Source organism: Pogoniulus pusillus, chromosome 15 (assembly GCF_015220805.1).
Source record: "Pogoniulus pusillus isolate bPogPus1 chromosome 15, bPogPus1.pri, whole genome shotgun sequence".
NCBI lineage: Eukaryota > Metazoa > Chordata > Aves > Piciformes > Lybiidae > Pogoniulus > Pogoniulus pusillus.
Window position 1 is genome coordinate 12,855,552 of NC_087278.1, and position 26,150 is coordinate 12,881,701.

Sequence of the window (26,150 nt, forward strand, 5' to 3'; positions counted from 1 at the left end):
CAAGAATGCATCTAAAAATTAGTAATTTTTTTATCCACGCATCAGTAATTTAACTACCTCCAAGGTCAGCATTTTATATAATTATTTTCAGGCCAAAGAAAATGCTGCAAATAATGTGAACTCCTGAAAAATAGGAGTTTCTGCAAAAATTACAGACACACAGACCTAGCCTCACTGGATGCTAGTACATTACATTTTCTCTTGAGTTTAACAGAGCAATTCAGTCAAATCTAGAGCTTTTACCCCTACAGAGCATTACTGGTAACAAGAAGAACGTGAGTTGAGTAAGTAATCATCATTCATACCAACCACATCATTTCACAACAGGATCAGCAGGTGCAGAGTTGGAAAGGTCTCCATTGCTTGCTTTAACAGATTCTTCTACAACAAAAGTAAACCATGGATAATGTTTATAATTTTATCCAAGACCATATAAGCAAAGTCTGAGCACATACATTAAGCTGATATTATACTACACTTAATATAACATACTCTGGTCAGGATATGCAAACTGACCTTGCAGCACCAAGGGTCCTGGCCCTGTGAAGAAATGAGTACTTGGGGTGAAAGGTTTCTTCTCTCAGTAGAACTTGTCTAAAGATTACATACACACGGTCACACGTTTTGCACTGTCTGAGTCCAAATATAATGGTGTAAGGCATAGACATCACCACCTTCAAAACTTTTCACCCATGTCAAACTCCTCTAAACACAAAGCACACTTTTCAGGGAACCAAACACCTCTCATAACGGAACATCTAAGCTACAATACAATTAACTGACATTCCACAGAATGCTGTGCTAATGATGCTAGCTTGTAGCTGCTACTTTTTGTCTTTTGAGGTAAGCCATTGTTTGAGCAACTTCACTGAACATCATCAAATGTAAAATTTATCTTAAAAACAGTTGTGAAGTATCGTGCAGAATTAATCTGTATTAATTTTGATACCCAGGAGATGATTGTTAATAACTATGAAAACTGTTTATTAACATTAAAACTTGCCAGAAACTTATTCACAGGTTGGAAATGTATACAGGCAGGGCACAGGCAAAACTAGAGCACTTAGTTCTTAAAGTGGCAAATGCAAATATTATACTGGAAGAGGCTTTTAAGTATTTACTCACAAAATTACTATTACCCAACTCGCAGGCAGGATGTCTTGAGGTGTGCACGGTCTCAGCACAGTGTCACGCTGGGGGCTATGCAAGGTGATCGCGTGCATGTACTTAGAGCCTGTTCTTGGTAAGCTCTCCAGGCAAATTCAGGATACAAAAATGAGGTGGCAGCAGCCTCGTGCTACCTGCTTATCCCTTTGATCAATATCCAGCCTGAGACTAGTGGGGCACTGGACATCAATTAGCCAATTGAAATGGCACTTTGCCAGGCCTCACCATATTAGGCTAAGCCAGGGCTTGCGCCCTCCCCTCCCAAGGTTGCTTCCCCAGCACAGGAGGAGTGGGGGCAGGGGAATACGATGTTTGCCCCATCAAGCCCATCACCTCAACAATTCACAAAGAAAGAAGTATTTAACTTGTGCAGAAGAAAATTCATCCTTGACTGCAGTGACTCTAATCTCAGTTTGACAGCACTACTACTGGAAAATCATTTACCTATTCCATTTTTAATACACTGCTCTCTGACTTTTTAAGCAATTGATTGGCACTGCTGCATCTTACTCCTTGGGACCATTCTCATTGCTTTGAAAAGACCTTTCCCATATCTAGAAGAATCTTCCAAAATTCTTGACAGTCAATACATAAGAAAGAATACAAACCACAGAATATCCATGGCACCTAGTCAGGAGACCACACCACACATTAAGATCTTACCCTTTGAACACAACACAATAGAAGACCAAAGCATACCAGAAATATCTGCTTGTCACTTACTTTACATCATCTGTCTACCTACACTGAAAAACAGCTGGTAAACAACAAATGAAGAAAAAAAACAACCACCAAATCAACAATTTATTTCATACCAGTTGGATTTGTGATAAAGGGCTGTCACTGTCAAAACTGGTAATTGAGAAGGTAAGTATGACACTGAAGTTACTGGATTTATTATTATTGCAAAGATGCAATTCTCCCTGATCCAGATGTGGTTTGAGTTTTTTGGGTTGTTTTTTTTTCTTTTTGTGGTGTTGGCTTTGTTTGTTTGTTTTGGGTTGGGGGATTTTGTTTGTTTGGTCAATTGGGTTTTGTTTGTTTCCCTCTGGAAGCCCATCCTGAAATTCACACATTCTAGAGAAGGCCTCTGCTGGGAGTGGTTCTTGACTCCTAACCTATGACCCCATGAAATCTCTGGAATAGTGAATCAACCTGTTAGCAAGAAAGCAGCTATGGGAAGGAAGAAGCAGGACACACTCTCATGACCCAAAATATTACATGTATTCACTCACCTTCTTTTTCTTTCTTTTCCTGGCTTTCTTCTGCTGCAGTTTTATCTGCTCTGAAAAAAATTCTCGCACTACTTAGTGAGAAATACAGGAGTTCAAATTCCTAAGGGAAAAGATATAGAAGAAGAGTATTAGTGTCTCACAAGAATGAATTTGTAGCTAGATACAAAGTGAATTTTTCAGAAGCAACTACAGTTAAGTATCTAAATCACTCAAATGTTTTTGCATATCATCCTTCATTCATACCTTGTCTGCATGCATTCTGCTCAGCAAACGCTGGCCAAAATTGTTAAAGGCTGATTTAAGCAAAGCAGCACCAGTGCAACAAATCTGTCACTAATCCACTCGGGCTGCAAAAGAGGTTTGAAGCAGCAGTGAGAATTTGGAACAGCCTGCCCATGGAAAAAATCATTCTAGCCAGTAATTTAAAAGGCTACAAGCTTGAGCAGTTTCTGAACAAGGTTCAAGTGATGTGGCTTTTTTAAACAGCAGAGGACCAAACATTGCACACTCATGGGAGCCGTGAGGACATACAGGGCTTTATCCATTTCAAAAACAGACCTACTTCCAGAATACAGTTATGGATTGTCTGTAAACAGGCAGCTTCAGATCTGTCCCAAAGCCTCCTCATATCAAAAGGCAGGCACTCAACAAGAGAGTGCACATTTGCACCACTGATGAACGCTGAACTGCTGTGCTTCAAGATTCAAATGTATCTTTTCCCTCTATTTGACAGCTGGTGCACCATTCAACTTAGCAACTCAGAATTAACACCCAAGCAACCTTGAGGGCTCAAAGTGTTGGGCAAAGATCTTTGTTATGAAAAATTCAACTAAAAAGCTACTATCTCAAATTACAGTTTTAGTTGCACTGGATTTCAAACCCCATGGGACAAAAGCTTCCAATCAACCAGGTCAAGTTCCTGCCTCACTCAGATATTACAAGCACAACATCTTCTTTGGATCACACACCTCAAGTCTTTACACTCTTTTTACATTGATGTCATCAGACAATGCTCTTTTTTGCTCTTCATAAGATCCCTCAGAAACAAATACCTGGACTGTGATAAGTGTAGAATTCAGTAAAGAACAGGTAAATATAGACCCATGCTATTACCTGTAAACAAACTTCCAGTCGCTTGTGGGTAAGGTTCATAGTTTGTAGTAGTTTTTCATCTTGATTACTGGACTGAACATTCTGTTGCTTAGCTACTGCTCTTATTTCCTTCACATACTTCTCTCTAACAGACTGGAACCAGTGAAGAGAATCAAACTCCTGGTATTGATCCAAAAGCTTCAGAATGTAAGCCACACCTATAAGCATGAGCAAATCATGTACCAATGTCAACATGCAAGTCACAAAACATTTTGTGAATGTCTTTCATGGATCAACCTAAGTTGGTAACTCTTACACAAGTGAAATTTAAATTGCAATTAATTTACAATTAAGTCTAACAGAAAAAAATAAAGAATCACAGAATCAGCCAGGTTGGAAGAGACCTCCAAGATCATCCAGTCCAACCTAGCACCCAGCCATAGCCAGTCAACTAGACCATGTGTCTCGGTTCTAATTTCAATTCCCAGAGACTCAAATATATTTGATAGAACTAGTAACAATTTACAGAGTGCCCTTCCCTCCTTCTTACCCAAAAGAAAGGTATTAGATGTAGAGAGAGGAAAGGTAAGCACACCTAAACAATCTCACTCCGATTTGGAAGTTAAAAGAAGAAAAGTTTAACAATAAATTAAAAAGGTATCTGAGGTAGGGAAGTTACAAAGGCATAGGGAAGGGAAAACAGGACACAAAATGTGTAAGACAATCCCAATGACATGAAAATCTGGTTGTATTGTCTCATGGGTGATGGCCACATGGTAAAACAAAGAGAACCAGGAACAGTATGGTGATGCTGGTAAGCAGGGAGTGAACAGAGAGAGAGAACAGGAAGTCCCCCTGCTTTTATGGATCTTTAGACAGGATGGGGGAGAGGGCTAACCATCACCTGTTAGTGTTCACACCCAGCCCTGGGGAGGGGTCAAGACCACCTAGGGTCAGGTTCAAGGTCACTCCCCCCTGAGGGGTTAACTCTGTACATCATGGCACTAAGTGCCTCATCCAGTCTTTTCTTGAACATCTCCAGGGATGGCGACTCCACCACCTCCCTGGACAGCCCATTCCAATGGGAAATCACTCTCTCTGTGAAAAACTTCCTCCTAACATCCAGCCTATACCTCCCCTGGCACAACTGAAGACTGTGTCCTCTTTTTCTGTTGCTGACTGCCTGGGAGATGAGATCAACCCCCATCTGGCTACAGCCTCCCTTCAGGTAGTTGGAGGCAGTAACGACATCCCCCCTGAGCTTCCTCTTCTCCAGGCTAAACAACCCCAGCTCCCTCAGCCTCTCCTCATAGGGCTTGTGTTCCAGGCCTCTCACCAGCTTCATCACCCTTCTCTGGACTTTAGCTTTAAAAAATCTCACAACTTACGCAAAGACTTGCGTATTTTCTCATTTGACAAGATTTGTGAGCTGTGGAATAAATTGGAGAGCACCAACATACAATAAAACTGTCTGCACCCACCATCAGCTATGCTATGGCTTAGGAAATTCTGAACATAAGAGTAGTCCTCAAATCCACTGTGCTAAAGCCAAGACAAATTACTGAAGTTTAAATCATACATATCACTGTGTGTGTGTGCTATAAACAAAACTTTCTCGCTATCTTTAATTATATCTGTAATTATATACATAAAGAAAACCTTTCTTGTAAATATCCACTAAGTTGGCTTACCCAAAGGTTAGTCGGTGTGCTGACACTTACCCATGGCAAACCCATCATCAGTGAAAGCTGCTCCGCTTTTGTTCTTCTTGTTCAATTTCTCCTTGCAACTGATTGAATGCTCTACAAAATTGAGGGTCTGAAAGATGGAGAAGCTGTCTTAGAATCAGCAGGAGAGACTCAGAATTTTTTTAAATATCCACATACATTCTGTTAACTATGAATATAATTCCATGCCCAAAACTGCTGTGTTCCCACCATTTGGCACTTTGGTCTGAAAACTTGTGCTCCTTAAAGATCTGTTTTTGGAAGCAAGTAAGTTAAACTTTCAAAACATTTGCACATGCATAAGTGAAAAAACAAAGCTACATCTTCCTCCTCTTATTACTTTGCATTCCCTTAGTGATCATTAGAGGTACACGAGTAAAGAAGTACAGGACAATTAAAGGTAGCTCAGGTTCCTAGCACAAGTGTTTTAAAGCTACAGTATGTTGTCACATTCCATTTAGAAAATAGTAAAAATATTTCAGTTTTACATCTAAGGTGATACTCAACAAAAGATCCAGTTAGTAACATCAAGGAATGGGTATGTGTCTGCATGCACTAACTACTGCTGAGATACGGAAATGTGTATACAAAACTACAGCTTCTCAAGACCTACAACAGTTTCAAATTTAACTTCAATCAAATGCATTTAACTACACTAGACAGTTTAAGCCTGAAACTCCACAAATGTGAAGGTAAAGGCAAAAAAGTATTTGTCAGGAGCCTTTACTGTGCCTCAATTCTATGACCACACTGTAATTCAGAGTCATGTTAGTGGCTCATCAACATTCCAAAAGTAAGTTTCTGAAATGGGATGTTACATGGAAATCTCTTTACATTATGGTGACCTTCAAACTGAACTGCTTCCAAATGCTCAGAATGCTGCACAAGTGTGAATCACCTCAATTCAGCTGCACTCTTTCTAAACAAAGCTTATTGGCAAAAACAAATCCACTTCCAACAGAGAGGGCCTCAGTTTTACTACATTAGAACACAATGTTAAAAGACCCTAAAGACAACTACTATGATGAAGAAAGAGTACACACAAGAGAGCGAAAGAACATGGTTTTAAATTCCCTTCACCCTTGCTCTTCTAATTCTTCCTTTTTTATCTTGGCTTTTCCAAATCTGATTCAACTATGAGCTACCTTTTGGGTGCCAGTAGATGACTCAACGTAAATAAACATGACTTTAGACAACTGCCAACAAAGCTAAACTTAAAACAATCCCACTCATAGTCAGAGGAGACAGGAGAATATGCTAGGCAACAGCCTAAACCAAGGTATTTAAATACATAACTGATCTGATAAATTTTTTCAAACCCAAGCTCTGGTACATAGAGTGCAAACACCAACCAGCGGGGGAACGATGATGTAGAAGTTCCGCAAGTGCATATTCTTTGGACTGCGGAATTCAGGAGCAAACACATCCACCAACATTTTGAAGTACTCCGTTCCTTCTGCAAAGTTACGTGTGAGGTCACTAAGAACAGAGTCCAACTGCCTGTAAAGGATAAGCAACATGTTACCTGGTTTCTGCTAGAAGTTTCTTTGCTTACTAACCCCTTGGACTAACAACCCTCTCTTCACTCTTTGGCTACACACACAACCCAGTATTCTTATCAGCATGTCTGAGATAATGCTCTGCCTCTACAGCCACCTTAAATTATGCTTCTTGATTTCATTTAAAATAAAAACAAACAACCAAACAAACATAAAAATGGTCTATGAATACCTAAGGCCCTAAACATTCTAAAAGTAGATGTCAGACACATGGTGAGGAAAGCTTGTTAATATTTAAGCCACAAAGATTTTAGCAAGAAAGCAAGTTCTAACAGTACAAACAGCTCTTTGCAGTATCAAAACAACTGCTTTTGCTGTCTCTGAAGAGCAAATATTTTTGCATAAAGTCAGCTGAACTTTTAACACAGACATACACACACACTCCTAACAGCTAGTTTTATAACTTTAAAATGTCAGTTCTCCCACCCCTGCCCTAGACCTCAGTAGAATGGTGTTAGAGTACCTTGCTGCTTTTTGTGTTTCTTCTGAGAGTCCTTCCTCTTTAACCAGCTCTTCGAAGTTAACAATGTCTTCCAGATCAGGCACAAACCTGAAAACTTACTGTTTGTTAGGATAATGCTCAACTACCTGCGGTCACCAAAACATCTCCTAGAACTTATCTGCTTAATCAACTAAGTCTTCTGGGCTCAAACTACTCCCTTCAAGTTATATATCTGCCAGATCATTCTCATTCAGGCACTATTACATTTTCTTCTAAAAACAAACAAAATTATTGGTACTTCTGGCTACCCTCTCCTCTCTGTAGCACTTGCTGCCCTTGATAACTGTAAGTTTACTACTATTTGTAAGAAACCCAACCATTTCTTTGCATACAAAACTCACTATTCTCTCATGACCTTATAGGAACATAGACAACACTCCATACAGAAAGAAGTCTCAATAAAATGTTTTTACAAGTTGCTTAAGGCTTGCACTACGTTTTAATGCCCCCTCAGAGTGATTAACATCAGGAATTATTTGCTTTGGGACTACTAACTTACATGTATATTGTATTAACTCTCTTGCAGCATTTTTCCACAGAATGTTTCATTTTAATGATTGGTGACAATGATTGTACAGTTTGGGATTCCAACACTGGTTTTGAAATTACCTCTTAAATAAGGGCATAAAAATGAATCTTTTTGAGATGTATGGAGGACAGGTAAGAACCCAGGGAATATCAGCATGAATAGGAAGCAAAAGAATGAAAAGGAGCAAATACAAACATTGGTGGAAGTACCTAATTGCACTACTACAGCAGTGAAGTCCACCAGATCTTATCATTCGTACATAACCCATTGCGTTGCCTTTAAAAACAAGAGGGGGAAAAAAAGAAAGTTATAATTACTTAATATACACACACACAAACTTCATATCTCCTGTAAGCTCTGACATCTAAATCAAAGTTGCCATATATTCCTGGCAAATAAATTGTTCTGAAAGTCAAGTTAAAAAAAAATTACACTGAATCCCGGCACTAAAAGTCTCTGTAGAGAAAACACAAACGCATCACCTGGCAAGGTGGTGATAGTGCTGAGAGCCAAACAGCACAAACTCTTTCCACTGGGCACACTAAAACACGTTCAAATCAGTCCTGCAGACCTACAGTATCAGTGGCTGAAAATACCACGCATCACTCAAAGATACTTCAGATGGATGTATGGCCATTGTCTGAAACACAGGCTATTTTTTTACTGGGTAATACATTCAATCTGGTTAAAAGCCAGTTCCATAGCATAAATAAATTTCAACAGTACAGGCATCTATGCAGGCTGCAGCTTTACTTCAAATTAAGACAGGCAAGGGTCATTTCTGTATAATGGGATACAGCTACTTTCCATCTGGCTAAACTTAAACTTAGTCTTTTAGCCTCAGCTAAACATTCCGTTACTTGACAATGAGGATTTCTTCCTTATCATAACACTTAGAACATTGTTATGGAAGCATGTCATACCAATCTGACTTATGAGTTGTCTGAACTGGTCAAGATAGCTCTGGCCATCCGGGGTAATTCCAAGTTTTCTGATGCCACGGTTGAATTTATCTGCTCTTTCAAAGGGATACTAGAAAAACATTTCAGAATAATTTGTAAGAATAATTACCCATCCATAATTATTTCTTTCCTCATGATAATACCACGTGCAGTGTACTCCTACCTCACATCTACAGCTTGTTTTTTTATGTATTATACACCTGCCTAGCTACATTAATTCACAACAGTGATTTGGCCAAGTCATTTCTGCAAGCTAAGAAGTGAAACATGTTACTGTGAATAAGATGGTATTGCTAAAAGAAACACAGTTGACATCCAAAGTGTGTGTCACAAAGAAGCTGGAAGTCTATTGCAGTGAATACATTGTCTCTCATCCACACACACTCTAGTCCCCAAACCTTGACATACATACTGGAATAAGAGCTACACATTCACATCACTTTGGATGCAATTTGAACAAGCTTATGATTAAAAAATTACAATGCTTAGGCATGATTTGGACCAAAAGTTTAGACTCTCCAAGAGATTATGACTCCATCACATCATTGTTTTCAGGTCACTGAGAAAATTATTTTATCCAACCTTGTATTTAGAGAGCAGTCAAAATAAATTCATAGATTCACAGAATGGTTTAGGTTGGAAGGGACCTTAAAGATCATCTACTTCCAACACCCTCCACCATGGGCTGGGTCACTTCCCACTAGACCAGGTTGCTCAGGTCTCATCCGACCCAACCTTGAATGAAACAAAGAATCCTTAAAACAAACATTTTTAACAATGCATTTTGCTAGGACAGCAGCTGCAACTTTGTCTGGAGATGCACATTTAAGTAACAGGAATGTTATAGGTTGGTGCACTTTCAGTCACAGGAAAGTAGCACTTTTTTGCCAAGTTACTCTCAGTCCTTCAAAAATTACTATACCTTGTGATCATTCTGATCCTTGACTTCCCTGAAGAATCTGATGTCTTTGATAAGCCTAGATTTAATATGTTCATCATACATGAACTGGCTGAAAATATAAAATTTTTTCCTCAAAAATTGGTAAGTGAAGTTCACCTAGAAGAAACAAAAACCAAAGACAGTTTGCAAAGTAACAAGCATGTCTAGCAAGCTGTTTCCAGTATGCATGAAGCTGTACTTAAAAGACACCTCCTACTCTGTTTCCTTCCATTTGCCATTCTCAGCTTATCTTTTTTACTTTGCTGGTTTAACAGAGTAGACAAAACCTTTCTCCTGGAAGATCTGCTCTCTTTCAGGAAGGGCAGAGGGACTAATGGACAAGTAAACTATTTCAGTTTGATGACCTGCCCATTAGCGTATGTCTGGATATCCCATAGCTGACTTTCTGAAGTAATACAAATATTTCAAGTCAAAAAAAGAGAAAATGAGCACAACTTCTTCAGTCAAGCCGTTGAATTTGCAGAACCTCCTCACATCTTTTCACTTCCTCAAAGCTTTCTGAAACACTTCTCTGCCAGGCAGAAACACACGTCCACCACTTTTGATGTCTGCATAACTAACTCCATTCACAATTTGAAGTGAATAAATGTACATGATCAGGAAATAATAGAAGAGCTTTTTTTTGTTTGAGTAACTGCAGAACCCCATCACAGAAGAACAGTGCAAGTTATTTCCAAGAGGGCATGAAATTATGAACACCTCATTTTTCTAATAATTTCCATTTTTAAAGTAATCACTCAAGAGTAGGGTTCAAGTGTCAGGAATTGTTTGGGGTGTGTGTGTTTTGTTTTTCTTTTTAATAAAGGCAAAAGAATGAGAAAAAGAAAACAGCAAAGAGGTAGAAAGAAGTTAAGTAGCATATTGGAAAGCATCAACCTGGAAATACTTTTGGGACTGTGACCAAACTTGAGGACCACAATGGCAAATTCCTGCTGAAGCAGGCATGCCATTGGAAGTGCCCTTATCTTCCTTGCAAAGATGGAAATGCCTTCAGCTGATTAAAATGACCACCTACACTACACCATTAAAAGCACTGCAGTAAGAAGATGAAGTCTTCCAATAAATGATCAGAAGTCTGTCACTTTTATTTTGCAAAGCTTAGGAATTACAAGAGGAACTTCAAAAATTAACACTGAATTTCTTCAAGATCTGTTTCAACTGCAGCAGATTCTGAGCATCAGTAAGAAGAATCTTGGAGCATGCTAATTTATGCAGGCAGTTTAGAAATAAGAGTATTTTACTATGCTGGTCTGGTAAGCACTATTTATCATCACTACAACTCAGAGTACCACCAGAACTTCTCTAACTTCTGCAGTGTGTTTTCGGATGTTATGCTAGTTTGAAGCTAGCTAGAATGTTTTGGGGAGAAGAACTAGATCACAGGCAATGGTGATGCCTAACTCACTCATAGGCTTGCTGAGAGGTGTAAGAACAAGAATACAAACATAGATAAGAGAGTCGTTCCCACTTCTTCTTGGGCCATTGCCTGAGCTGCATTTCTCTCTCTAGCCTCTCTGCCATTTCTCTGATCAATCCACTTTGCTTCCTAACCCCCCTGGCCAAACCTCTATTCTTCCTTGGGAGTGGGGTAAGGTTGAGAGGGGTGGGAGCCCCTCCTGGGGACTCAGGTTTCTTGGAGTGGAGTTGTGTTTCTGTATTACCTTTCACCTTGTATATAACTGTATATACTGAATTTCCAGAGCTGGCTGAGTCTAGTCTGGGCAATTTCCAAAGTTGGGGGGGGGAGACAGGTAACGCCCAAATCATCACAGATATCTTCCTGAATTTTTATGTAACACTTGGAAGTGGCATAACTCTCAGAAACTGTGACATTGATTTGTGTTTAATTTATTAATACACATTATTAATGCATTACTAAAACTACACAACCAAGCAAACCATTAGGAGATGCAAGAGTTTGGAGTTTTTTGTGCACTGCCAAAAAGACATAAATCCAACAGCAGTGCAAAAGGTACTCACTGTTGTGTTCATGATTCCTGTTCCATGAGTCCGAATAGAATTAGCAATATGTCGGATATTGATGGTGTTCAAGTGCTTGTTATTACTTGTTCTTTCGATGAAGATCTTGGAGGCAGGAGGGCAAAAAATGAAGTTTTTAGCCAAAACTGATTCTCTGATAAACTATTAGTTTAGGTAGCTCATACCTTATTTCTGAGAGAAGCTAATAACGTGATTAGGAAAAGAACCAAGAAAATATAGCACATGGACAGTAAACTTGATCTGTTAGGTTCTCCTACTGCAAAGTGGTGACTCAACAATTTCAAGGCAGATGCTGCACCCAAGCTTCCATATATTGAGACTACATTCTACATTAATTGGCCAAACTCTTTTGGCACCAGTTTGTACTTTTGGCCCCACTATATACTATGGAAGTCGGTTCCACTGCTGAATTACATGCTGTGAGAACAAGCAACTACTTTTAAGGAAGCCACTCATTTCATCAGTCCCTCATTCTCACACTGTAAGAAACCACAAAAAGGTGTTCCCTGTACACATTCTTCATGTTATTCATTATTTCACCTTGCTGTTAATCCACTTTCAGATAGTCTTTTACCCATACTCTTTTTCTCAAGTTGAAAAATCACATGCTTAGTACACTCTTACATTACAGCTAATTATCCTTGCTGCCTTCTCCTAGCTTCAGTGGAGTACTTAACATCAAGTGATCCTGGTGGCACACCATACTCAAAGTAGGCTTAGATAACATTCTCTGAGACCTATTTACAACATCCTCTAAGCAATAGCTACTTTGCAGCTTGTTAATAGGTATGTACAGTTTGGGAGTTTCATGCTTGTATATCATTCTGTACTTCTCAACCCCTTCAAACCAGAGCCACATACAGGAAAAGTACAGAATATACCTTACCTGATTATTCAGATTGTAGAGGTAGCGTGACACAAAAACATGAATATTTCTCATGATTTCTAAAACATCCAGACCCTGAAACAATATTGAGAATTATTATGATTAAAATTCTCAAGAGCTAGTGGCATGCTTAAGTAGTAAGGGTGTAGAAATACTATTTCTGTAGGTACTTCAAAGCATTTTAGAAAGCAATGGTTTTTCCTCACAAAATGAAGATTCTCTCAAGACTTTTTGTTCAGTGTCTGGAAGACAATACTTAAAGGAGGGAAAAAAGTTCACTTCACATTTTAACATATAGACTTCTGCCTATTTTTTTCCCAGCTTCCCCTGAAAGAAAGGAGTCCTCCAGTCCTCCAATCCTCCACAAGCTCAAATTAAAAAATAATGAAAAAAAAAGAGATTTGTCTGTTCTTATACTCTAAGGCTATTCTAAGTCTTGTCTTGGAGACTTCTACAGACATACAGATTTCTAAAAGGTACAAAAACTTCTACAGAGACATAAGCAATTAGGTACATTTCATGTTGCTTGGCTCAACCTGTCTAGAAGACAGTTTTGTATATGCAAAAGGCTTTACAACTGTTTTGCTTAAAGGAGTCCACTCACTATCACTGTGATAATTATTAGATTATTTCCAGCTGTGCCAACAATTTTACCAAGATTTTTCTAAAGCTGGAGGTATGGAGTGTGGGGTGCCTTTGTTTTGAAGCAAAGCTCATGCCTGAACAAATATTATTAAACAAGTATTGTGAAATCATTTAATCCTTTATAACAATGTGATGGCCAAATGGAATCATTAAGTCATTAAGAGTGGAAGAGACATCTAAAATCTTCAAGATCAACTTTCTACCTAACACTTCATGGGATAGTGACTCTGTCGCCATCCTGGGCAGCCTTTTCCAATGCCTCACCACTCCCTCTGGAAAGAAATTCTTCCTAACAGCCAATCTAAACTTGCCCTGGCACAGCTAGCAGCCATTATCCCTTGACTTGGGAGAAGAAGCCAACATTAGCCTCCCTACAACCTCTTTCAGGCAGCTGTAGAGAGCAATAAAGTCATTTCTTATTCCTCTGCCAAAAGAAAGGCAAAGCCAGAAATAGAAACTAATCTGCATGACTTTTAAACCAGGAAAGAGCTACAGCTCTCAGTTCTATGCCCACTTTCAATGTAGGAAGACATAGCCATAATGGACATTAGAAAAAAAAGGCAGTGTTTCTAAAAGCTTTCACCAACGTGCTAACCTCAGTGAGGGGATGAAGCTAACTTCCAGTAACAGCCAAGATACTGAAACTCTCAAGTTTTCAGGAATCTCTAAGTTGTATTTTTTTTTGCATCAATCCTGCAACATTGAATACCTTCACAATTAACCTGACAAGCTACAACTTTATTGTGTATGTAACCATGTTAAGCAGTTCCTAGGAGGCTCTGATGCACTCTCCTACTATGCTAAGCCCTCTGTCTCCAGCCTGTGAAACAGTTTCTCTTGATAATCACCAAATAGAAGCCACTGAGAAGCAAGCAGTCACCCAGGGAAAAAAGCCACCACTCAAAGGTCATTCCAGATTTGTGACAGATGTATTCCAGCTGTAATGCTCGCCAAATTGCCAATGCAGGAATTTGCATACCCAATTTTATCTCACAAAATGAATGATACAAGTCCAACACGAAATTAACCGATAGTGGTGTTATCTGCAAAGGCAGACTAAGCTCCTATCTTAAAAGTCAACCATAAATTAAAGGTCACTTTTTCCAAAGAGTTCCCTAGCCTTGAGTACTGTCTTTTCAAGGACTCAATCCTTTGAACAGCTAGCTAGTATGACTGTGTAATGCAAGAAACAATATCCATATCCTATGAGCAGTGTACCTGTTCCAGAGTCTGGCTGGGAAGATGTGCTTCGGTCATACTCAAACCATAACGCTGAGTTGCTAGGTTTCTCATTTCACTGTAGGTGGCCCAGTCATGAAGAGCTACAGTTGTTAAGTTGTAAAAAGTCTTGTCCAAGTAGTGAGTTACATAAGCTGAAAACACAAAACAATGAATACTACCTATTTGGCTAGGGAAGTGCACAAGTGAAAAGATACTAAGCCAAGGTGTATGAGGTGAAAGTAATGGAATCAAGCAAACGTAGAACTCCTCACCTTTTATGTCAATGAATCGATTGAAAAAACGGATTGGGTTCAGGAAGAAGAAGTGAGCTAGGTCCTTAAGACCAACTCTGAAGGGGTTCCTGTCATCCAGCTTTAAGTGTGTATGAACTGATAAGCGTAGGTCCTTTTCTATCTCTTTACATAATTTGTCCAGCAAGTGCTATTCAGAGAATGCAGAAAAAAAGAGTCACATTCAGTGTCCGCTTACAATGCTCCATTAGCAGAACTCATCACTCTCTCAAGATACATAAGAGACTGATTAAATGAGTGAAGACAGCTTAGCTCTGGCCAGGCCATGCAAGCTGACATGAAGTGATATTTGAGAATCAGAAGGATATTTCTTGTGTTTGTGTTCTAGTACACAATAGCAAGAAAAAGCTACAGGGCTCAGAGTAGGTAAAGGTTTAGCCACCCAGTGCTATACTAAAACTTTCACATAAGTTTAAATTGTCTTTAAGTTTAAAGTATTCTCATTTCTCTTAAGAGAAACTAGGCTTAGGGCTATCTATCTAGATAACAGTAAGACCCAACTCAGTGACGAAGAGTTGCAATAAGCGAGTTGGCCTGGTTTTCCGCATAGTAGATGAAACTAGTCAAAACAAAATGAGTCGTTCAAAGGTTTAAAAAACAGGACTTGGGAAATCTAAATTCACCTCTTCTCTCAGTCAAACATCCTTTGTGATTCTAGGTAATAATTCACTAAAGAGGCCACCCACATTTACAGAGCTTTCACTACTAAAAGCCACGCTACACACTAGGAACAGTAGTACTTATTTTAGGCATTCATATGAACAGAAGCTAATCTGACAAAAAGCACTCCTCTGCCTGCTCAGTCAAATCTGTACCCGAAGTTTTGCCAACTTACATAGAGCAGTAATTTCAGGTTCCCAGTCAACACAGACACCATTAACAACATTAATATAACCAAGATCACTAGTATACATTTTCTATTAACATGCACCAATTTCAAATGTCTCTGTGCTGTTTTTACAGATCATATCCAGTTTGGTACAACAGATGTTGGCCTATAAAATATTCCAAGCATAGTGTTGGCTTAAATTTCCATTCACAACAGATTACCTCATTAAGCACTTCCATGATTTCTTTGTCATAGCATTCCAGAAGCACCTCATAAGATTCCAAGTGTCTTGCATGCATCATAGCAGGTACACAGTCCCGTAGTGCACTAAACATATACTGAAAAAAAACACTCTGCTATGTTTAACTGACAGATTGACAAGTCAAGAGCATCCCAAACAGTGTTAAAAGCTAGCAAAAAATTTGTCTTCCTACTTTAAAAAAAAACAACAAAACAAAACCAGACTTCACAAACTCTACTGAAACTTCTTATCCTTAATATGTTCCTCTGGAATATTCAATTGAAACTGATCCATTTACCAGAAGGTCATAATTACTATCTATTTCATCTAAATTATTTGAACAGTATTCATTTCCATCCCATAACTGACTACAGCATGCACAACACTGAAAGAGATGATTGATTTTTATTAGAATTAGCATGCCAAAGCATGATTCACTTCTGCAGCAAATACCAGATACTTCAAAGAGGGGAGCAGAGATGGAGGAGGTAGAAAAAGCTACAGGAGAACTATCCCACACAGCATCACTGAACATAGTGATACCCACTTTAGAAATACGTAACCATAATGCAGAACACTAAGACTTTGTTCAAGTCTAGCAAAAGGTGCTCATTTCAAGTTTGAATGCATAAAGAGAGGAACAAAGACAGACAAATGAACAGAAAGCCAGAGTTAACAGCAACACAAGATCTTTAGAACAATCTAAAGGACAATTTAATCAGATTTGGAACAAAGATTGCTTTTACAGCCTCCAGAAGGAAAAGAAATTTCTGACTCAGTAGTAATTCTTGCCTGGGTTTTACTTACCCCCTCCACCACCATCCCAGCTTTTTCCTTAACAGTTTTAGTCTGAGCTTTATTCTCTTCTCCTCTGAATCCCTCCCACTACAGTGGCTCATTAAACCAAGCTGCTAACATTTTTACTTACATGCAGTCTAGCAGAATCAACTGCATTTTCATACACATCATCTAAATAGATTGGAAAGATTGCTCGATGCCAGTATAAGAAACAACAGTCACACTGTGCTCGAACTCTAGAATACAAGAATTATTAGGCAAACAATGTCATTCTTCTAACACAGTGACATTTATTTTACTGCATTTAAACTAAAGACAAGGCTTTTCAAGCCTAAGTTCACCTCAATATTCAACCTGCACTGGCATTCAAAATAAAATTATTTATGAAAGATCTTTTTATTTCTTGTTTTCCACAGGCTGTTTATTTCTAAATAAAAGGTGCCAGCTTTAGAAAAACAGTTCACTCCATTGCTGAAAGAATTAAACCATTACAGCAACATCTTAAATAGCTGGTTTTTTATTGCAAGCAATTAGTAGCCTAGAGGTCAAACATATACGTTAAGTTTCTCCTGTAAGTCAAAAAGGAGAAACAGGGCTCTTCTGATACAACCTGTGTATACTTATCCCAGGAATTTATCCCATGAAAGTGCTTGGGTCTCTCCATAAAATATACATGGAATCCAGATATTCACTTGGCCTTCAGATGGCCATTATTATGTAAAGCTTAAGTGTCCACTGAAACTACAGCAGAAGTAAAACATGGAAACCCATGTTTTACCAACAGCCTCATCTTCCAGTCAGACTGGTATTTACCTGTAACTTTCGTGTCTGCACTAAAAGGAAGACTTTACCTTAACATAAAGCCAAGTCACCCAAGAACTTCTGAACAATCAGAGAAAGGAATTAGCTAACTGGCAACAGTTAGGTAAAACTGGACTTGCTAAAAGACCAGTCAGCTTCAGACTTAGCTCTGGAATTCTTTCTGTACATCCCTGATCTACAATACATGCAAAAATCTCCACCAGCATGCAGCTACCAGATTTTAGAATTCACAAAGCAAAGATCCAGCTCCCCAGTCATACTAATTACATGCCACTGCTTACCTCTCTGTAAGTTCACTGATCAGGTCTAGCTTCTTCAAAACTAACTGAAGGGGAATGAGTTCCTCATCTTTAAAAGTTTTCTGGGAAAAATAAATTTAAAAAAAAAGACAAAATTATACTTCTGTGTAAGTTACTACATAAACAAGGAAAAGCCTGGAACAACCACAGCACTCACCATTTGTGTTCCCACACTTAGTGCAAGGGAAACGATTAGTCGCCGCTGTTTTGTACTCGGCCCATTGAGGGTGTTCTCAGCCAGCACCAAAGCAGAGAGGACATCCAGGCGTTGTTCACTGTACTTTTTATCAGAAATTACTCTTTTCTTGTTGACAGAAGGACAAAAAAACTAAATCAGAGAAAAGTTACCTAGGCTCCAAAGTAACAGCTTGCCTTTTCCTTTCAAAGCTAACAGACTTGTCATACACTGAGCATTTCTACAAACAGTTTTGTCAACAGAGCTAAACGAATCCAAATTCACTCACTGTCAATCCTGTGCTATTGCCTGTTCTTACAGCTGGAATACCTGCAGTTCAGCATGAACATGGGTCAAGGCAAGCAGAATACACAAATACTATGCACCTGGCACGCGACTGTATGCCAATTTTAGTCCCAAGACACATGCAATTTGAAATTTAAATTACTTTTTAAAATCAGTGACTCCCTGCTGTTGGTAACAAAATTCAGTTTACAGCTAAGAGTGAGACACAAACTTGGTAACAACAAAACCTGCAATTTTCTACAAATTCTAATTTAATCAGAAAGGGGTGTACACATCCCTCCAGTTTTTAGAAGTATAACTTTTGTTTAAGTTTTGGCTTATGCTAGATGATATGACAATGTCAGACACAGAAATTGAGATTACAGCCAAATAAAAGGAAAATTTAATAGCTGAGATCAACAGTACACATCCTTTGTAATTCTGCTACTGAACGTGATTATGGTGTTTGGCCTTGGCTGGGGGCTAAATGTCTGCCAAAGATGCTCTATCACTCCCTTTTTCAGAAAGACAGAGGAGAGAGAAAAAAATATACCAAGAGGTCCACAAGTCAAGATAAGAGCAGTTTAATAAAGCAAAAGCAGAAGTCCAGTGTGGAAGGTAAGAGGAAAGAAAAGATTGGTTTGTGAAAATCAGTAGAAGAGTGAAAAGAACAGAAGAGGACCATCATAAGGGATGCAGCAGTTTATAGGAAGAGAGGAATCACTCTTGGTCAATAACAGATAACTGTCTATGCTTTACAGTTTCCAATGTAAAGCTCTGAACTACTGGAAAGCTTATATGCCTGCTGAACATGATAGAGCACTATGCTACAGATTTTGCAAAAGGAAGAAAAATAATTTAAAATCAAGATTTAAAAAGCAACCCAAAACCAAACCAAATCTAGTCAGATTAATTATTACAACTTGGATTACATACCTTGGCTACAGAGATAGAATGAAGAGCCTGATACTGCAGATGCTGAGAGATGTGTGTCACAGAATCTGCCACAACCATACTTCTTCGATAAAACATGTGTTCTATTGCCTGGAGTCAAATCCCAAAACACAGCAGATCATAGTTATTGAAACTGTTGCCTTTAACATTTGGCTTTATGCTGCTGACTCATCCACACTGCAAATACAGACTCTTTCCACTTTGTGATGTACTGTTAGAAGCAGTTGCAATTAACGCTTACAAATCTGAGAAAAATCATTCAGGACCATAAGAAGAGTTTCAGGACTGATGTTTTGTTGTGGTCTGCTTGTGGCGAGTTTTCATCTGTCTGTTTTGCTTCTGTTTCATTGTTATTGGTTAGTTTTTCTTGTTGTTTTTAAAATAATTCCCTTCTGTTCATCACTGCTTTCTGAAGCTCTATCAAAAGAGACTATTTTCCTTTTGAAAAAAGTACCAGAAGTGTGAAGTCCTGCACCTGGGGAGGAACAACCTCATACACCAATATACTAGGAGTTATTCAGCCTAGCAGATAAAAAGCAGAGGAGGTCCTGGGGGACACCAAGTTGAACATGAGCCAGCAGTGTGCCCTTGCTGCAAAGAAAGCTAAAGGTATATCCTGGGCTGCATTAGAGGAAGCAGGTGCCAGCAGGTTGAGGCAGATGATCCTTCATATCCCCTCTGCTAGCGCTGGTAAGGCCACACTTGCAGAGTATTGTGTTCGGTTTTGGGCTCCTCAGTACAAAACAGACATGAACATACTGAAGACAACTCAGCCAAGGGCCATGGAGATAAATTAGAGGACTGAAGCATTTCACAATATGGAGAAGGCTAAGAGAGCTGGGACTGTTCAGTTTGGAGATGAGAAAGCTTGGTGAAGACAATCTTACCAACACAAATAGCTGAAGGGAAGATGCAAAGAAGACAGAGACGCCCAGTGACAAGACAAGAGGCAACAGGCACAAACTGAGGTTCCCTATGAACATGTGAAAGTGACCAAACACTGGCACAGGTTGGTTGCCCAGAGAGGCCCATGCTTTCTCCATCCTTGGAGATACTCAGAACTAATCTGGACACAGTCCTGGGCAAGTAGCTTTAGGTGGACCTGCTTGAGAACAGGAACCCTCAATGGTGTTCCATGGCATCAACTAAGGAATATAGTTAGAAGTTGCATACAAATCTTTTCTAGCCTCCCAAATCTCCTCTAATTAAACCCAGTCTTGAATAAGAAGCCATCCACACTATCTGAGGGATTTGTGTGTGGTTTTTAATATATGACATTTGATCGATGCTCTCTCTAAAGGCCTGTATGAAATAAACAGTTTTCATCCAGTGACCTACCTTCAGAAGTTCCACAAGCCTGCACAGAGCTTTCACTGAGGTTTTGGTCATAGGTTTTTGCATTGACATGTAGAGATTCATTGTAGTTTTAATGATGGTGCTAAGACTGTACGCATAAAGAAAGCCCTAAAAATAGAAGAATAAAGAACATTTTCACAACATGTTTTCTTTCAAAAGTGACAGACAGCTAACTTTTACCTCTTCACACTGGAGAATGTACGCCTCAACCTAATAAGCAAGCCTGGGATCCCAAAGCTGAATGAGACCCTTTCATTGGGCAGACATTACGTAACTGCCTATGAGTCCTTAAATCATCTGATCATTAACCTCTTCTAGAGCCATTAAAATTAAACATAGGTCAGTGAATTATTTACACAGTCTCAGAGGTCTAATAATTTCAGACCTACTGTAAATTGACCCACTACAGACCTCCCATCCCTAAAAGGACAACCTATCACAAAAGCAATCTAAAATTTCAATACTCTGTGGAATAAATACACTGAGCATATCCACACATTGTCTCACAATAAAGTAACTGATTCTAAAACACTGTAAGCTAAGCTTTTAAATACAGTACCACTTACATACAGCATGAAAAAAATACTAATCAATTTATTTCAAAGGAATAGTAGTAACAATAAAAGAAGAATGTAGGGAAATCCAGTGAGTGTTATAGCAAACCACAGATGCTAGTACATGTATGTCTTTAGGCATGGAAGATTCAGGATCATGCTTTCATCACACACCTGTTCTCATCAGATTTCTGTCAGACAGATAAACAGATCTAAAAAACTAGCAAAAAATAACTTCAGAAATAAATGCATCTTACATTAAGACTACATGCTGTTAGTAGGCCAAAAGAAAACCAGCTGTCTCGGAACGCAGTAAGATTCTAACAAAGTATCATCACTAGGCAAAGCACAATGAAACAACAAATAAACCTTTACTGGAGGTATGTACTGTGCTAAATCAAACTAAATTAGACACTGGCTCAATCCACCTTAATGTACCTCCCGACTAATTCAAATGGAAAACAAAAACTTTTTCTAGAGAGGAAAGGAGAAACAGTCAAAATTTTAGCCAGTGAATATTTAGTCAGATTCTCTTTCCCCACATGCCTCAGAGAAAGACCTTTCACAGGTTTACTTACAAGAGCAGCTACTGGACATTTAAAGTTTTAGAAGAATTCCCACATTGCAAAATAACACACCGATGATCACAGAACTTCTGTGATTTCTTTTTAGGTTCAAGAACTTGCATCAAAACACCAGTTTTCTGCATGATTTGCTGCATCACCACATTAAAAGATGGCACACCTGGATGAAGACATTGCAGCGGTTAGAAAGATCTTCAGCAAACTTATCCATGCGTTGCTCCTTTGACAAGATAGATTCCATTTTTGTCATCCATGAGCTCACAAAAACATAATATGACTGCATATCTCTGGAGAAAGAAACAAAGAATGTTGCTCACTTCAAATAACAAGAGTATGGAGGATTTTCTTTTCTCTTTCCACAGCTAAAGTTCTTGCATCTTCAGGCCCCCCAAATTACAAGCCTCTCTTCCCAAAAGTATCATAACCACGTATTCATTTACATTTTAATTCTCTATAGGTAAGGATTAATTACTCTGACAATTACATCTGTTTAGAGAGTCAAAATCAGGTTTCATGAAAACAAACAGTCCTTTGAGTGGTACATACATTACGCTTCAAATTAAAGCAGTAAATAAAACTGCTAGAAAATGCTTTTAAACACTAGAAAAGGAGTCATATGCTGAGGTTACTTTTTTTTCTTCCACATTCGCCTTTTATTATGTATCAGAACCACAGAAACTTTCAGGTTGGAAAAGAGCCTTAGGATCACCAAGCCCAACTGAAAACACTACTCTACAAGGTTCACCCTAAACCGTTACCTCAAGCACCACATCCAAAATACTTTCAAACATATCCAGGGCTGGTGATTCAATCATCTCCCTGGGCAGCCCATTCCAATGGCTGAGACACATACAAATACAACTTGTCATCACAACAATGTCAGACTTAACTGCACTTAACATAATTCTCCAGAAATTATTCTGCTTGGGTTGCACCAGTTGTTATTAAATGTTTAAATACAATCATCACTCAGCAACACTAGCACATATATTGCTGCAGTGAAGTGGAAAAGTTGACCAGCAGCAGTGAGCAACGCTACACAACACACAAGTATACTGCACGAAGAAATCCATGCATTTATAAACTACTTGCCAAACAGCATTATGAAGCATTATTTAGGAAGCATACTTGGTAAGTGACTGTGCCTTCTGCTGTAGAAAATTCTCCCTTTGTGTTTTAACTGTATGAATACTTTTTTTGTCCAGAAGTTTGGCAGCAGCTGGTATCTTCTGAATCAGAAAGTTGTCAGCAAACCAGACAATGTTTGCGGTTAATGTGATGGCTGGTACCTGGGGGAAAAATAATAAAGAAAAAGGAGGAAAACACTACAAAAGAGCAACTAACACAAGTAACTGCAAGTACTGTGCAACCATGCATGTCTCTTCTGAAACATTACACAATTCAGTTTTTCTGCATAACTAGTTTCTACAAAGTATTATGTTTGTGTTAGAAAAGGTTTCTCCCCTATAAGTCTACTAAGGACACCACAGGCAGTTATTACCACTCTTAGTGATTCTCAACAGTATTAGGGAATATAGTAATTTTTTAACACCACCTGGTATGAAAAAGCCCCAGTCACCTTTGGACTTAAGATGTCTTTCACAATGCATGTTTACAACCAAGGTCAAAATCCACAGCAGTTAGTCATACCCAGATTTCAAATAATTTTTTCCCTCACTGCCACATTAATCTTGAGAAGAAATCTTTTAATGGTAATTTCAAGTTATTTTACCATGCTGCTATGTGATTGTACAGGGTTTAGACCTTCTTTAAAGGAAAAAAGGGCTTAGGCAGAAATGATACAAAGTAGAAAAATCTTAATTCTGTCTTTGGATTGGTTTTAGTAAATTACGTGAGGTTTTTTCCAAGTCTGTGCTATGCTATGTAACCAAGCATATTATCTAATTCACTACCAAAGGCTCTTTTTCTCCTCTTAACTATTGACAGAAGAATGAAGTGCTCACCTTTTTACAGACATCCAGCAACGACTTGTAAAATTTCTTGTCTATGGTCCGAAAAATCTGAAAATGCAGTACAAAGAGGCCACAGATGCCCACATACTTATCTCTCTGGTCAATTTCTGAAGGTTCACCTGCAGAAATACACTTTTTTTGAAGTCTGCTACCACACATACAATACAAATATTTTGAAGCAGTGAAGCTGGCAGGAGAAGCTTGAGAATGTATTACCGAGCTTGGCTTCAACACTTGCGAAGGCTGTGCGAAGAGTATGAGCAAACTCCTCGGCAAATGTGCTGTTCTTCGACACTGAAACTCCACCATTTACAGAATCAAACTGTTGCTCTATACAGGCCTGAGCAAAAAAAAAAAGAAAGGAAAAAATCATAATGAAAATGCCATAAATTTTGGACCTTGAAATAATGATTCCCCAAGGGTAGAACACTTCAAGTGCATGCTGATTTAACACGAAGTTAAACTTCACAACATGCAGAGTTTTAACTAGGCTTAAATTATTATAACAGAGAACATTAAAAACCTCTTTTATAGCTAATATTTAACATCATTATTTACTTCATACTTCTGTTAATGGGAATTTTTAAAGAAACCAACTTTGTGTGTGAGTGATAATAAATTGGTTATGTATTTGCACTATTAGATAACATTAATAAGTATTAACTAAACAAAATTATTGTGCATGTCCCTTGCAGGATGAGTTTCATGAACTTGTAGTGCAAAACCTCAGACCGCTAATGGTGGTCTAAGAAATTTCCACAAAACTCACACAATAGTAACAAAAAATAAAGTAGAGCCACTTCATATTTTCTAATGATACCACTAAAGTTTAATAGAATTGTACTTAAGAATATTTTCCATGCATTTTTATCAGGAAGGGGAGCTTCCAGGATGAACATCAGACAAATCCTACTGACAAATCCTGCACATAAAAGTTTTTGTACTAATGCAACCATCATGAGAGAAATGCAAGATTAAATAGATAGCTGGTATCAATGCACTTTGTAAGAATAAGCTAAATTTTGCTTAATTATAGATCTACAATTCTGCCTTTGGAGGCTTTTACAGACCAAATCTTCTTCTCTGTGCCATTTAAAATGTAACAGTAAGAACTGTGCAAGTCCTGTTAACTGACTCTGCTGTAATCAGATTCAGCAATGCTATCCTCTGCACAGTATCACAAAATCTGATTTCACTGTCTCAAGTATGCACTTCTCTAAAAACAGGTGGCTTCTTGTATGAACACACTTAACTGTATTCAAAAAGTAATAATCCTTCTCACCTGCCTGTACACTTGCATCTTTCTGGGATATATACATGACTGAAGTGGTACCTAAAAACAGCTATCCATTTCACATGCTGTATATTTTTTTCTCATTGCTAGCAACAGGTCACAATGTATTTTGAATATTTTACCGAGGCAACAAACTTCCAGCTAAAATAAAAGTGGACATATGATATATAGGTCTGCCCACTACTGAAATATTTGGTGAAAAACAGACTCCCTGATAATACAGTCTTAATGCCAAGCTGTCTGTAAAATAGTAAGCATTAACTGCCACCATTCAAAGCCTGGCACAGTTCTAGTGCATGAGAAGAGCAAAGGAAGGATCTTACAATAGAGCCTTTTTCTCTCCCCGCCTGCCCCCCAGGCCTCATGCACAGATACAAGAGCCAAATTCACACATCAATAAATAAATACAAACCAATACAATCAATAAATAAAAACAAACCAACCATTCTAAAAAGTGTCACTTTAGTTTCTTTTGTCATACTGGGGAAAATAGATTTCATTACCTGAAATATCATTCCATCAAGGAGCTGGCATTCCAGTTTTAAAAGCAGCTTTTCAAATGGCTTCAGTTTATCTTCTTGAATCCCAAACTTAGAAGGGTTGTGATGGACTGATTTGAGCAGCCTGTAAGGAGTTATGTACATGGAACACACATATACAATACAAAACATGCAAACAGTTCCACCATGCCCTGTACTATTTTGATAATAGGCTTTAATTGCCTGCGTCTGTGCACATTTAAAAATAAAAAGGCACACAAAAAAACTCCACCAAACCCACAACAAAACCCACTAGATCTTTTTAAGCCATTTGCATTTCATTAACTCTCACTTATTTATGTTTTCAATGAAACAATTATTCCAATTTAACTACCTTCATAATTGTCGACCCTGCTTAAACCTGTATGCTCATTCCCATAATCAAAATGGACAGAGAGTCTTAGGTGAGTTCCATACAAACCAGATTTGTTACTAAGCACATTTTAAACCTCACTATTTACTGCTGTTTGTCAAGATGCTTACCATGTACTGTAAATGTAACATTCAGCACCTTAAAAACTTACTGGTGCTATTAGAAGGACACAGTGGGAGCTCAGCCCTGCTCTTCATTGAGATGAATGGAAAACTCTTGGAGCTACTACAATCCATGTTCCCACACTGACGGTCTTGGAATAAAGATACATGCACC

The 26,150-nt window shown here is 38.5% G+C and overlaps 1 protein-coding gene across 2 annotated transcripts in view; it reads right to left on the minus strand.

Annotated features, from left to right (window-relative positions):
• The window catches only part of WASHC4 (WASH complex subunit 4), a 41,570-nt gene that overhangs the window by 2,682 nt on the left and 12,738 nt on the right, over positions 1 to 26,150 (minus strand). Inside the window, exons 10-33 of one of the 2 annotated variants that reach the window (XM_064155414.1) lie at positions 25,466 to 25,586; positions 23,885 to 24,008; positions 23,660 to 23,787; positions 22,824 to 22,984; positions 21,856 to 21,982; positions 20,540 to 20,665; positions 19,184 to 19,291; positions 17,945 to 18,091; positions 17,770 to 17,849; positions 16,797 to 16,902; positions 15,849 to 15,965; positions 14,760 to 14,928; positions 14,485 to 14,639; positions 12,622 to 12,696; positions 11,715 to 11,819; positions 9,696 to 9,830; positions 8,735 to 8,843; positions 8,021 to 8,087; positions 7,244 to 7,330; positions 6,574 to 6,721; positions 5,216 to 5,312; positions 3,516 to 3,712; positions 2,403 to 2,502; positions 310 to 381 (exon numbers count right to left, since the gene is read on the minus strand). In XM_064155414.1, the coding sequence (XP_064011484.1) occupies positions 314 to 381; positions 2,403 to 2,502; positions 3,516 to 3,712; positions 5,216 to 5,312; positions 6,574 to 6,721; positions 7,244 to 7,330; positions 8,021 to 8,087; positions 8,735 to 8,843; positions 9,696 to 9,830; positions 11,715 to 11,819; positions 12,622 to 12,696; positions 14,485 to 14,639; positions 14,760 to 14,928; positions 15,849 to 15,965; positions 16,797 to 16,902; positions 17,770 to 17,849; positions 17,945 to 18,091; positions 19,184 to 19,291; positions 20,540 to 20,665; positions 21,856 to 21,982; positions 22,824 to 22,984; positions 23,660 to 23,787; positions 23,885 to 24,008; positions 25,466 to 25,586 (2,857 nt within the window). In that variant the 3' untranslated portion in view covers positions 310 to 313. Of the gene's footprint in view, positions 1 to 305; positions 382 to 2,402; positions 2,503 to 3,515; positions 3,713 to 5,215; positions 5,313 to 6,573; positions 6,722 to 7,243; positions 7,331 to 8,020; positions 8,088 to 8,734; positions 8,844 to 9,695; positions 9,831 to 11,714; positions 11,820 to 12,621; positions 12,697 to 14,484; positions 14,640 to 14,759; positions 14,929 to 15,848; positions 15,966 to 16,796; positions 16,903 to 17,769; positions 17,850 to 17,944; positions 18,092 to 19,183; positions 19,292 to 20,539; positions 20,666 to 21,855; positions 21,983 to 22,823; positions 22,985 to 23,659; positions 23,788 to 23,884; positions 24,009 to 25,465; positions 25,587 to 26,150 lie in introns of both variants that reach the window. The other variant, XM_064155413.1, reaches the window with a different exon arrangement.